Source organism: Salvelinus alpinus, chromosome 5 (genome assembly GCF_045679555.1).
Source record: "Salvelinus alpinus chromosome 5, SLU_Salpinus.1, whole genome shotgun sequence".
NCBI classification, from domain to species: domain Eukaryota; kingdom Metazoa; phylum Chordata; class Actinopteri; order Salmoniformes; family Salmonidae; genus Salvelinus; species Salvelinus alpinus.
Window position 1 is genome coordinate 70790194 of NC_092090.1, and position 14653 is coordinate 70804846.

The 14653-nt window shown below is 40.1% G+C and overlaps 1 protein-coding gene across 3 annotated transcripts in view; it reads left to right on the forward strand.

Moving 5' to 3' along the window:
• Positions 1-14653, forward strand: part of LOC139576661 (urea transporter 2-like) — a 35050-nt gene that overhangs the window by 13062 nt on the left and 7335 nt on the right. Inside the window, exon 1 of one of the 3 annotated variants that reach the window (XM_071402989.1) lies at positions 1896-1956. The exons of 1 other annotated variant lie outside the window; for it this stretch is intronic. In XM_071402989.1, coding sequence (XP_071259090.1) covers positions 1933-1956 — 24 coding nt within the window. In that variant the 5' untranslated portion in view covers positions 1896-1932. Of the gene's footprint in view, positions 1-1895; positions 1957-7549; positions 7644-14653 lie in introns of those variants that run through there. One more of the 3 variants, XM_071402988.1, reaches the window with a different exon arrangement.

A 14653-nucleotide genomic window follows, 5' to 3' on the forward strand; every position in this document is an offset into this window, starting at 1 on the left:
TCGTTGTCCCTGATTGAGAATCATACTTAGGCAGCCTGGGTTTCACGTGTGTTTTGTGGGTGTTTGTCTACCGTGTTAGTGTTTTCACCACACGGTACTGTTTCGGTTTTCTGCACTTCGTTTATTGTTTTGTATTTCAGTGTTCAGTTTCGGTTTTAATAAATCATCATGAGCACGAACCACTCTGCATATTGGTCCGATCCTTCTCGCCTCTCCTCGTCCGATGAGGAGGACGAAGTAGACAATCGTTACAGTTAGCCTCTGTTCTCTTCATATCTCCATACAGCCGTGCCCTTGAAAGATAGGAAAAGAACAGGATTGACTCAAAAACTGTGGTCACTCTCAGATGCTCTTTGTCTTTGGCCACGTGACCAAGTTACTCAAAAACAATAGAGGAAAAAAACTGTCTTATTCTTATATGAGAGAAACCAACAGTGGAAATGTACAGGTTCAAGGCTCATACAGCGCATGTGCATAACAAAGTTTATAATTTTTTACCACCATAGCTGTTCTCTCATTTGTGTCTGGAAGTAGCTAGCAAGCTAGCCAACATTAGCCAGTTAGCTTGGGTGATTGACTGCTGTTGTTAGGACAGAACACTTGAATCAACCCTTCTAGTCGGCTAGAGCATCCAGTGTGCGCTCTGAACGCTCCGAGAGCGAAACGCTCTGAATTTACGAACGGACAATCTGACAATGCTCTGAGTTTACGAATGCCCAGAAAACACTCTGACACTCCAGATTGAATTTACGAAGACACCCGTAGTAAAACCAGCCTTTGAAATCTTTGGTTGTTTTGTACATGGCATCATATGTGAATCCTTAAAGAGATGGGTGGGGCTAAAGCTGAAGAGGTTGTGAACGATGCTGAATGGGTGTAGACAAAGAAGAGCTCTCCAGTATGTGTACCAACATATTCAAGGGTAATTTTCTCAAAAGTGATTTTGTAAGTTTATCAACTTTCAAAGCATAATTACTTTCCCATTGTTCTTTAACTGTAGTGTATGATATACCATTTTCTAGCTCTGAGTCTCTACTTTAATCCATTGTAAAATACACAATTTCAAATTTTGCAAAGCCGGTCTGTCACCTGCCGCCCCCGTTAGGGGCGGCAGGTAGTCTGGCAGGAGGCCTGGCAGATCGGAGCGTTGGGCCAGTAACAGAAAGGTTGCAGGATCGAATCCCTGAGCTGACAAGGTAAACATCTGTTGTTCTGAGCAAGGCAGTTAAGCCACTGTTCAGAGCGGTTGAGTTAAATTCGGAAGACACATTTCAGTTTAATGCGTTCAGTTGTACAACTGACTATGTATCCCCCTTTCCTAATAGTTGCAGAGATTGAAATAGTTGAAGGGATGGGAATTCGTTTGAACAAACTCAGAGGAAGGTGTGAGTGAAGTTACAGTTCACTTTGGTGCAATTTTCACATGTATGTGGTACATTTTCACAACCCTAAGCACAAAAATCTAAACAGATCATCAAAATGGCTCATGTTTCAAAACTCTAAATACATTTTCAATTGACTGAGTACAAAGTCACTTGTTCACTGCACCAAATTACTCTTTCAATTTGGATGCATTTTCAATCTAAGTATCTAATGCAATATTCACTTTACTTTTTATATGATTTTCTTGTCATTTGTTAACAATAAAAGGATGTTGTGCCTAGTTAACCTCTTGAGCTAGATAACTGGCTAAAGGACAGGCTAATGGACAGGACCTGCTGATAGAACACCCATAGGTCAAGGCCATCTCTCTCTCACACACACATTCCATATCAAAGCTAAGTTACGCATGGTTGAACTTTATCATTCTTGTTCATCAGAGGAGGAGTGTAGGAATGTTGTGCGAGGTATAAAAACAGTGGTGGGAGCCCTGCTACAGCAGAGCTTCAGAGCAGCTGCCACACACAGCACCTTGCCCTACAGGAAACATATATGCCTGGACCACATCACACAAAGGTAGGACACACAATGCACTACTCATTCTTCTAGTCTTGTTTTTTATTACTTACTTTAAAGATTTTTTTCTTCAGATAATTGTTTTATCATTATTCCTTTTTGTGCTTTTCTTTTTCATCTGTATGCTCTTGTAAATCTGTACTAAATGGAGTCAACATTTTCGTAGAGCAAAAGGGCACAGATCTGTGTAAAAAATGGGAAAGTTGGACATGCCAATAATTCATCGTAGATATTATTATATAAGGGATAATGTTAAATGGTAACATTATAAAGACATAAACAATGGCCACTCTTTAAGGTGAGGTACTGATAACAGAACAGAACAAAATGTTGGTTATAATATAAATCTCACTGCAAATGAGAAGACTGTGATTTTCATTCATGTTTTTGAGCCTTTGTTTACATCATTTATTTCAAGTAGAATATTAATATGATAAAAGAAAATTAAAGCTTTAGAGCAGATGCATTGAAACATGCATGTTTTGGTCCTTAGACCTTCATCAGATTGCATTTACAGAGTGGTGTGAATGCAACTTTTTATTGGTTGAGGGACACCTGTGTTTTACTCAATGTGTGCAACCAAGAAAAAGTTGCATTCACACTGCTCTTCAAATGCAGTAGAGTTGCACCCTTTCCTTTTGTTTAGTTCACTGAGATGTTTTTCTTCTAAAGGGCACACTGTAAAAAGTGTCTTCAGCCAACTTTTAAAAATCAAGGCAACCACCTACAATACAATTTGTAGTTCACTTAACTTTGGGGGGCAGAAAAGTTCTGCTAACATGCATTCTTAAGTTGTCTCAACAGTTGAGTAAACTAGAAATTATATTTTAGCTCGTTAACTTGATCTTAAATTAGAGAGAACATTGCCCACATGTACACGACCGTTCAAAAGTTTGGGGTCACTTAGAAATGTTCTTGTTTTTGAAAGAAAAGCACATTTTTTGTCCATTTAAAATAACATGAAATTGATCAGAAATACAGTGTACACATTGTTAATGTTGTAAATGACTATTATACCTGGATACGACAGATTTTTAATGGAATATCTACATAGGCATACAGAGGTATGTTATCAACAACCATCACTCTTGTGTTGGAATGGCACGTTGTGTTAGCTAATCCAAGTTTATCATTTTAAAAGGCTAATTGATCATTAGAAAACACTTTTGCAATTATGTTAGCACAGCTGAAAACTGTTGTCCTGCTCAAAGAAGCAACAAAACTGGCCTTCTTTAGACTAGTTGAGTATCTGGAGCATCAGCATTTGTGGGTTCGATTACAAACTCAAAATGGCCATTAGCAAATAACTTTCTTCTGAAACTCGTCAGTCTATTCTTGTTCTGAGAAATGAAGGCTATTCCATGCGAGAAATTACTAAGAAACTGAAGATCTCGTACAATGCTGTGTACTACTCCCTGCACATGCACATGCAGACACACACTCCCCAGCAGGTGACTAGTTCATCGTCTTCGAAAACAAGTGACAGAGGCACCTATCCATCATACCAGATCAGGAATGTCACATCAGATCAGACTCATAGGGCGGCGCACAACTGGCATAGCTTCGTCCGGGTTAGGGGAGGGTTTGACTGGGATAGGCCGTCATTGTAAATAAGAATTTGTTCTTAACTGACTTGCCTAGTTAAATAAAGGTAAAAAAAAAATATATATATATATATATATAATGATGATAATAAAAAAATCTCACACACTAACATTAGCTGCCATAGACCTATCATTTTGACACCTATCTTTTGTAGATGTTTTTTATTACTCGTTAAACAAAATATCTTTCTCAGAGGAATTTTATTTATATAAAATAATATAATTTCCCCCCCAAAATTCATACTACATAGCTCAGTATTTGCATTATTTATTTCATACAGTCATTATTGCTCATCTTTATCAATGGTGTCAATAATTATGTACCTGACTGTATGGTACTTAGATTATACACTCCCCTCCGTATGTATTTGGACAGTGAAGCTAAAACATTTCATTTTGCTCTATACTCCAGCATTTGGGATTTCAGATCAACTGTTTCATATGAGGCGACAGTACAGAAGGTCACCTTAAAATTTGAGGCAATTTTCATACATATGTTTTACCGTTTAGAAATGAAAGCACCTTATGTATCTAGTCCCCCCATTTTAAGGTGTCATACATTTTTGAACAAATTCCCTTATAGTGTATTATTAAAGTAGTTAAAAGTTGAGTATTTGATACCACATTCCTAGCTAGCGATGACTACATCAAGCTTGACTCTACAAACTTCTTGTATGCGTTTGCAGTTTGTTTTGGTTGTGTTTCGGGTTATGGTGTGAACTGAATGGTAAATGATGATTTGTGTCATTTTGGAGTCACTTTTATTGTACAAAAGAATATAATATTTTCCTAAACGCTTGTACATTCATGTGGATACTACCATGACTACAGACAATCATGAATTAACTGTGAATAATGATGAATGAGAAAGTTACAGAGACACAGATCATACCCCCAAAACATGCTAACCAGTCACCATTACCATTAACAGGGGATGTTAGCATTATTTTTTGGGAGGGGTATGATATTTATGCCTCTGTGTGTGGATGTGTGTGACTCTTTATACAATGGGTGGTTTGGAATTTCCATTGTTAGAGTCTATCCTGCCCATGAAATACTAGACAACATACACATGACCACATTCATAAAAAGTGCCATTGTTTACGTCGTTACCTAGCAACGCACTATTACTACTACTACTACTACTACTACTACTTTTACAGATCCACTGTCTCATCTTTTTTAACGCTGGTAACCTGTTGTATAAAAGCAATAAAACACTCGGCTTCCCCTCGTGGCAATGACCACATCACAGCCATGATAAAAATGTCATAACACATGGCCTCTCATGTATTATTGCTTAAGTAACTTTTTCAATCATCATCGTTATTCATGAGGATTCTTTCAAGATGATCTGTAATCATGGTAGTATCCACATTAAATGTGGAAGTGTTCAGAAACATTATATTCTTCTTTACAATAATAGTGACTCCAAAATGACACAATACATTATTAACCATTCATGTCTAAATGGTGAAACAGATATGTATGAAAATACCCTCAAATGAAAGCTGACATTCTGTACTGTCGCCTCATATAAAGGATCTCAAATCCAAAATGCTGGAGTATATAGCCAAATGAAAGGTTTTAGCTTCACTGTCCAAATAAGTACTTAAGGGAGTGCAGTTTGTAGTGACTGTTGTTGGGCATAATGCAACGAGAATGCATTAGAATAAATGTGACTCGTTACACAAAGCTTTTGCGAAGAGCCATTTGAATGAAAAACATTTTTTTTAAATCAGAAACGCCTTCTGGAACATATGAACTTTCATGTGCCTAAATAACACAATTGTATGCCATCTGTAAATACGAATAAAATTGTTAAGTTATGAGCCTAGTTGGTTTAGCCACGGAAAAAGTCAGCAACCTTCCCGCTAGCCATGATTGGCTGAAATAATGAGTGGGCTGGACATGTCGAGAGATGAGTTCGGATTGGTCTGCCATAAAGCACGCTTCTGTCTATAACATTAGCTTGTATGTATAGGTAATCCTTTCTAATGTGGCTTTTTTGGAAGATATCACAGAACTGCATGTGTTGCTCTCCACTTTCTGCAGGACCAAGTTTTGAAATCAGTGAAATTAGAGTATGATGGCTAAGGAGATGGAGAAGATTCTGGCGGTTGATTGCAAATATGCAGACGGAGTAGAAAAGAGAATACACAGAAGGCTGTTGTATAAAACACCTGTCTCTTCAAACTAAGTCAATCATGGCATCCAGGACAGAGAGGGTGAAGCGGTCATCCATGTATATGGATAAGATAGTCTACCTAGCTACATTTTCAGATATGACACATTTCTAATTATGTCAGAAAGTCGTTTTCATTTCAAGTTAAAGTCTACTGTTGGCTAGCAGGCTATCGTTAGCTGGCAGGTTCGCTAGCTAACGTTACATGTTTGATCTCTGTAGTAATATTATTCGTATCTCAGAGCCATTTGCATTGCTAGTTATAGCCTAATGTTAGCTAGCTAACATTAAACCTGGTTGGTTAGCTACCTGCAGATTCATGCAGGGTAGTAACATTATGAGTTGGGATTATGGTTCATTATTTAGCTAGTTAGCTAGCTAGCTAGCTACATGTCTAAACAAAAGACTCCACTATGCAAGTAACCATTTCAATAGAATGTTAATGATGTCACTGCGACATCTGTCGATAGACGTAGCTGGTAAATTCGCTCCGAATAACTGACAAATTTACAAACGTTTAACACTGAATATGGCCGGAGTCAGTAAACGTTGGCAAAGAAGCGTAATTAAATTGTTGCCAGCCTCACAGTTGCATTTACCAACGCTCTGGATAACATAAAAACAGCCTAACCAGCTCTGCTAGGGTGAGTAAAATGGTCAGAGTGAGCTGTCTCATGGATATTCTAACCAGAAAGAAGAGAGAATGTAGGTTCTTCAAACAACAAGCATTTATTATAAGAATTGTAATTCTCGTGTGGTTAACAACCACTCAAAATGTACAGAGTTAAGAGCCCAACGAACAAGAGGTGGGTCTCAGCTTTTATAACCTTTGTCTACGGGTGTGTGAGATCATGATGGGAACATAGCGTACAAACAAGTGATAACGCCAGTTTTGTTACTGCTTTCTGCTGATAGAATTGTCGCTGAATTTCAAGGAGAGAGACAGGCGATAGTGATCAGTTGGCATGCAGGGTAGTTGGCAAGTCACATTAAATAGGTGATCTTAATCAATGTTACATGGGGCAGAAATGGCATACCACACTGTGCTACGTTTTTACAGTAGCGAACAGTTTTTCAATACCTCTATTTCTCATCATGTCACGCCCTGACCATAGAGAGCCCTTGGGGTTCTCTATGGTGCAATAGGTCAGAGCGTGACTAGGGGGTGTTCTAGTCATACATTTCTATGTTGGTGTGAGTATGGTTCCCAATTGGAGGCAGCTGATGATCGTTGCCTCTAATTGTGGATCATACTTAATGTGATCCTTTTCCCACCTGCGTTTGTGGGATATTGTTTCGTTTTGGTTTAGTGCCATGTGTACTGCGAACTTCACGTTAGTTTATTCTTTGTTGTTTTTTGAACGTTCACTTTAATAAATATGTGGAACTCTACTCACGCGGCGCCTTGGTCCGCTCATTATGTATACGACGAACATGACAGATCATTTGTCCTATATATAAGGATAATGAAATTGCAAGAGTGACACATTTTTAAACATGCTCACAATCTGCCATTGGATGAAACAAAAAAAAAATGAATTGTGCATGTCAAGTTTTATTCAAACACTGGAAAATGATAAAACTCTCTATAGGGTAAATCTCTCACAGGTCAAAAGTCAAGATGCTAACAGTTGTGTGGCTGGCTAATGGACAGGACCTGCTGATAGAACACCCATAGGTCAAGGCCATCTCTCTCTCACACACACATTCCATATCAAAGTTAAGTTGCGCATGGTTGAACTTTTTCATTCTTGTTCATCAGAGGAGGAGTGTAGGAATGTTGTGCGAGGTATAAAAACAGTGGTGGGAGCCCTGCTACAGCAGAGCTTCAGAGCAGCTGCCACACACAGCACCTTGCCCTACTGGAAACATATATGCCTGGACCACATCACACAAAGGTAGGACACACACTGCACTACTCATTCTTCTCGTTTCCTTTCTGTCTAAATGGAGGCAACATTTTTGTAGTGCAAAAGGGCACAGATCTGTGTAAAAAATGGGACGGTTGGACATGCCAATAATTCATCCTACGTAGATAGTATTATATAAGGATAATGTTAAATGGTAACATTATAAAGACATAAACAATAGCAACAATGGCCACCTTATATAGGGTATGAACACTTTCCGAATGCATTGTATGTCAAGGGTCTATATTGGTCTACTGCAGCTCTGATTGGCTGTGCCGTATGATCTGTGTAGGATATGGTCTCGTGCACAACAGAGTCGTGAGCAATAGAGTCCAATAGAGTCCTGGGTTCTGACTACAAAAAAATATCTTGCATAGTTTTGTTTCGGTATGATGTATTGAAAGTGGCTAATATTGCCTTGATTCTCTCACAATTGCCACATTAAAGGGAAATGTTGATAGTGTTAAGTGTTAACCAACAGGTAAAACTTGAAGTTCAATCCTGTGCTTCTCTCACTGATATTTCTTCTGCGCTCTGCATGGCAGTCCTGGGGAGCTGCTCTTGGGTATGTCGCTACACGTTTGGGTCACCTGTATTTGGGGAATTTCTCCCACTCTTCTCTGCAGATCCTCTCAAGCTCTGTCATGTTTGATGGGGAGCATCACTGCACAGCTATTTTCAGTTTTTTCCAGACATGTTTGAATGTGTGCTTAGGGTTGTTGACCAATCTGACGTCCTGAGCGCTCTGGAGCAGGTTTTCACCAAGGATCTCTCTGTACTTTGCTCCGTTCATCTTTCCCTCGATCCCGACTAGTCTTCCAGTCCCTGCCGCTGAAAAACATCCCCACAGCATGATGCTGCCACCAACATGCTTCACCGTACGGATGGTGCCAGGTTTCCTCCAGACGTGACGCTTGGCATTAAGGCCAAAGACTTCAATCTTGGTTTTATCAGACCAGAGACTCCATGGTCAGAGTCCTTTAGGTGCCTTTTGGCAAAATCCAAGCAGGCTGTCATGTGCCTTTTACTGAGGAGTGGCTCCGCATGGCCAGTCTACCATAAAGACCTTATTGGTGGAGTGCTGCAGAGATGGTTGTCCTTCTGGAAAGTTCTCCCATCTCCACAGAGGAATTCTGGAGCTCTGTCAGAGTGACCATCGGGTTCTTGGTCACCTCCCTGACCAAGGCCCTTCTCCCCACATTGCTCAGTTTGGCGTCACAGTTTTGGTGGTTCCAAACTTCTTCCATTTAAGAATGATGGAGGCCACTGTGTTCTTGGAGACCTTCAATGCTGCATTTTTTGGTACCCTTCCCCAGATCTGTGCCTCGACAAAATCCTGTCTCGGATCTCTATGGACAATTCCTTCAACCTCTTGGCTTGAAGGAAAAAAAAATATTGCATATATATAGTTTTGTTTCGGTATGATGTATTGAACGTGGCTAATATTGCCTTGATTCTATCACAATTGCCACAGTAAAGGGAAACGTTGATAGTGTTAAGTGTTAACTAACAGCGAAAACTTGAAGTTCAATCCTGTGCTTCTCTCACTGATATTTCTTCTGCGCTCTGCATGGCAGTCCTGGGGAGCTGCTAGGCAGTCTCAGGCTACTGCGAACCCTCACACACATACAGCTTACAGGGAACATTGTATGTGGGTTGGGGTAAAGTGACTAGGCAATCAGGAAATAATGAACAGAGTAGCAGCATATGTAAAGTGTAGTATGTGTGAGTGTGTGCATATAGTCTAGTGCGTGTGCATAGAGCCAGTGCAAAGTGTAAAACAATTAAGATAAAGAAATAAATTATAAAGGTGGGTCAATGTAAATTGTCCGGGTAGCCATCTGATTAACTGTTCAGCACTCTTATGGCTTGGGGGTAGAAGCTGTTCAGGTGCCTTTTGGTCACAGACTTGGCACTCTGGGACCACTTGCTGTGCGATAGCAGAGAGAGTCTATGACTTGGGTGGTTGGAGTCTTTGACCTTTTTTAGTGCCTTACTCTGACACCGCCTGGTATACAGGTAGGAGTTCGGTCCCAGTGATGTACTGGGCCGTACGCACTACCCTCTCTAGCGCCTTGTAGTTGGATGCTGAGCAGTTTTCATACCACACAGTGATGCAGCCAGTCAACATGCTCTCAATGGTGCAGCTGTAGAACCTTTGGAGGATCTGAGGGCCCATGCCAAATCTGTCAGCCTCCAGAGGGGGAAGAGGTGTTGTCGTACACTCTTCCTGTGTGTTTGGACCATGATAGGTCCTTAGTGATGTGGACACCGTGGAACTTGAGCTCTCGATTGATGATATCATTATGATTATGACACACAAAGACCCGTCTATGGCCTGGCTTACCTTTGACTGGAATACGGATGGAAGTTCTTGCGTTAAGGCACTATAGAAACTGGAGATATTCTTGGGAATATCCTACAGAAGAAAAGTAATGTTAAAAAACATCCCCCCAAAATATTATTATATAATAGTACACCACTAATTGGTGTAGGTGCTGCACTGTAAAACAAATTCAACATATAAAAAGTCAATTCAGCGTAAATATCTAAGTTGGCTGGACTTAAAAATGGGAAGTTGTTGAGCTGGTGTGGAATACTCCACGACCCGAATTAATAAAACAATGTTGAGTGAACTGAAATAGTGAAACTGAACTGTAAATTTGTCATAACAACAACAATAAAATACTGTATTGGCTTAAATACGTGTCTCATTAACATATTACCCAGTGTGCGTTTCGGCAAGATGTATTTAACTTTATTTTTTATCAATTTACTTGTCAGGAACCAGTTTACAACTTAAAACATTTTTTAGAGGCTGAAATATGATGCATTAAACCAGATATATCAAAACGTGAAGTGGATTTGATCAAACCATTAGTGAGATTGTTTTACCTGTTTATCTGGTGTGTGGTTAGTCAGAGCAAATTTGTAAGAACCCACGGTCTGCTCTCAACCCCCCAAAAATTTAACAGCCATCTGTCAATAACATAATAATTCCATAATTGAGCAAACAGCTATTTTATCGGTAATCCAATTTTGTATCTCTTGGCGTAATCCAACTTTGTATCTCTTGGCGTAATGACCAAGGGGACAGTCGCTGGACCTGGGTTTGAGTCCATGGAGTTTAAATAGTTCAGCTGAGGATATTCTTACATAGTTAAATTAGGAGGACTTGAAATAAAAAGTTTAAAAAGATCAAGTTAACCAGCTGCAAAATCATTTCTAGTTCACTCAACTCATTTCTAGTTCACTCACAGAACTTTTCTCTCCCCCGAAGTTAAGTGAACTAGAAATTGTATTGTCGGCTGAAAACACTTTTTACATGAATGAACATGAATGAAAGTCACACAGTCACACAGTTCTCATTTGCAGTGAGATTTATATTATAACCAACATTTTGTTCTGTTCTGTTATCAGTACCTCACCTTAAAGAGTGGCCATTGTTTAAGGTCCCACAGTTGACAGTGCATGTCAGAGCAAAAACCAAGCCGAGGTCGAAGGAATTGTCCATAGAGATCCAAGACAGGATTGTGTCGAGGCACAGATCTGGGGAACGGTACCAAAAAATGCAGCTTTGAAGGTCCCCAAGAACACAGTGGCCTCCATCATTCTTAAATGGAAGAAGTTTAGAACCACCAAACTCTGACGGCAAACTGAGCAATATGGGGAGAAGGGCCTTGGTCAGGGAGGTGACCAAGAACCCGATGGTCACTCTGACAGAGCTCCAGAATTCCTCTGTGGAGATGGGAGAACTTTCCAGAAGGACAACCATCTCTGCAGCACTCCACCAACAAGACCTTTATGGTAGACTGGCCATGCGGAGCCACTCCTCAGTAAAAGGCACATGACAGCCTGCTTGGATTTTGCCAAAAGGCACCTAAAGGACTGGGAAACAAGATTCTCTGGTCTGATAAAACCAAGATTGAACTCTTTGGCCTGAATGCCAAGCGTCAGATCTGGAGGAAACCTGGCACCATCCCTATGGTGAAGTATGGTGGTGGCAGCATCATGCTGTGGGGATGATTTTCAGCGGCAGGGACTGGAAGACTAGTCGGGATTGAGGGAAAGATGAACGGAGCAAAGTACAGAGAGATCCTTGATGAAAACCTGCTCCAGAGTGCTCAGGACCTCAGAGCGGGGTGAAGGTTTCCCTTCCAACAGGACAACAACCCTAAGCACACAGTCGAACATGTCTGGAAAAAAACTGAAAATAGCTGTGCAGTGACGCTGCCCAAATACAGGTGTGTCAAGTCTGTAGCGACATACCCAAGAAGACTTGAGTCTGTAATCGCTGCCAAAGGTGCTTCAACAAAGTACTGAGTATACGGTCTGAATACTTATGTACATTAAATGTGATATTTCCGTGTTTTATTTTTAATACATTTGCAAAAATGTCTAAAAACCTGTTATTGCTTTGAGATTATGGGGTATTGTGTGTACAGTTGAAGACGGAAGTTTACATACACTTAGGTTGGAGTCATTAAAACTCGTTTTTCAACCACTCTACAAATGTCTTGTTAACAAACTATAGTTTTGTCAAGTCGGTTAGGACATCTACTTTGTGCATGACACAAGTAATTTTTCCAACAACTGTTTACAGACAGATTATTGCACTTATAATTCACTGTATCACAATTCCTGTGGGTCAGAAGTTTACATACACTAATTTGACTCTGCCTTTAAACAGCTTGGAAAATTCCAGAAAATGATGTCATGGCTTTAGAAGCTTCTGATAGGCTAATTGACATAATTTGAGTCAATTGGAGGTGTACCTGTGGATGTATTTCAAGACCTACCTTCAAACTCAGTGCCTCTTTGCTTGACATCATGGGAAAATCAAAAGAAATCAGCCAAGACCTCAGAAAAAAAATTGTAGACCTCCACAAGTCTGGTTTATCCTTGGGAGCAATTTCCAAACGCCTGAAGGTACCATGTTCATCTGTACAAAAAATAGTGCGCAAGTATAAATACCATGGGACCACGCAGCCGTCATACCGCTCAGGAAGGAGACGCGTTCTGTCTCCTAGAGCTGAACGTACTTTGGTGCGAAAAATCAATCCCAGAACAACAGCAAAGGACATTGGGAAGATGCTGGAGGAAACAAGTACAAAAGTATCTATATCCACAGTAAAACGAGTCCTATATCGACATAACCTGAAAGGCTGTTCAGCAGGGAAGAATCCACTGCTCCAAAACCGTCATAAAAAAGACAGACTACGGTTTGCAACTGCACATTGGGACAAAGAGCGTACTTCTTGGAGAAATGTCCTCTGGTCTGATGAAACAGAATTTGAACTGTTTGGCCATAATGACCATCATTATGTTTGGAGGAAAAAGGGGGAGGATTGCAAGCCGAAGAACACCATCCCAACCTTGAAGCACGGGGGTGGCAGCATCATGTTGTGGGGGTGCTTTGCTGCAGGACGGACTGGTGCCCTTCACAAAATAGATATCATCATGAGGAAGGACAATTATATGGATATATTGAGGCAGCATCTCAAGACATCAGTCAGGAGGTTAAAGCTTGGTCGCAAATGGGTCTTCCAAATGGACAATGACCCCAAGCATACTTCCAAAGTTGTGGCAAAATGGCTTAAGGACAACAAAGTCAAGGTATTGGAGTGGCCATCACAAAGCCCTGACCTCAATCCTATAGAGAATTTGTGGGCAGAACTGAAAAAGCGTGCACGAGCAGGGAGGCCTACAAACCTGATTCAGTTCCACCAGCTCTGTCAGGAGGAATGGGGCAAAGTTCACCCAACTTATTGTGGGAAATTTGTGGAAGGCTACCCAAAAACATTTGACCCAAGTTAATTAGTATTTGGTAGCATTGCCTTTAAATTGTTTGAGTGTAATTGTTTGAGTAAATCATTCTCTCTACTATTATTCTGACATTTCACATTCTTAAAATAAAGTGGTGATCCTAACTGACCTAAGACAGGGAATTTTTACTGGAATTAAATGTCAGGAATTGTGAAAAAACTGAGTTTAAATGTATTTGGCTAAGGTGTATGTAAACTTCCGACTTCAACTGTAGATAGATGAGGAACAAAAACTATTTAATCGATTTTAGAATAAGGCTGTGACTTAACAAAATGTGGAAAAGGTTAAGGGGTCTGAATACTTTCCGAATGCACTGTATATGACCATTGCCATGTATGGATGATCTGTGCCATTTAATTCAAACTGGACTGTGTTTACAGCTGTGGTCCTGAGTAGATGTGCTTGTTGTGGGATCAAAGCAAGAGCTGAATGTAGCCACTTATGCACATTTTGTTCATATCTTTTGCTAGTTAGTGAGTTATTATCCCAGTTATAGATCATTTGTAGTCAGAAATCGGGGAGTGATTGCTTCCTACAAGAGTATAGCATGTGTACATTTCTAGACATCTTTTTTTAAAAGCAAGTCAGGTAAAGAGCTTTTTTTGTCTTAAAGGGGCAGTGTTGTATTTTGAGACAGGCTTGAATAAGCGAAGTAGCCAGTAGACAGAGGGTAGCATAATTTGTCTGATTCTCTGTAACAATGGTATGGGAAGAATAATGCTTTTGTTTGCATAAAACAACACAATAACATTTTCAGTCACCTCCTTACCTGAAGGACAAGATGATAAACAGGTTATATCAAGCCCTGCATTTAAAAAAAAAAGTCTCATGGAATGTAGCCATACATTGAACACCACACATTGGCTGCTACTGTAGGCTGAATGATAGAACAGCTATTTTAATGTTTCTCCATTGTTTTGATGGTAGGCCCTTTTGTTAGGCCTACATTATGATAAAAATAGCCACAGTAGCCTTCTTGGCCACTGTTAAAACTGAAAGCGGGTAGATCTTCGGTGTTCATAGTAAATGCGAGCTGGAAGTTGCACAGAATTTTCACAAGTTTAAATTTGCACTCAGCAGACCTGAAATTTGCTCATTGTGGAAAATAAATTAGAGAGAACATGTACAGCCAGTTTGTACTGTTCTGTGAAGAGAGTAGTACACAGCGTTGT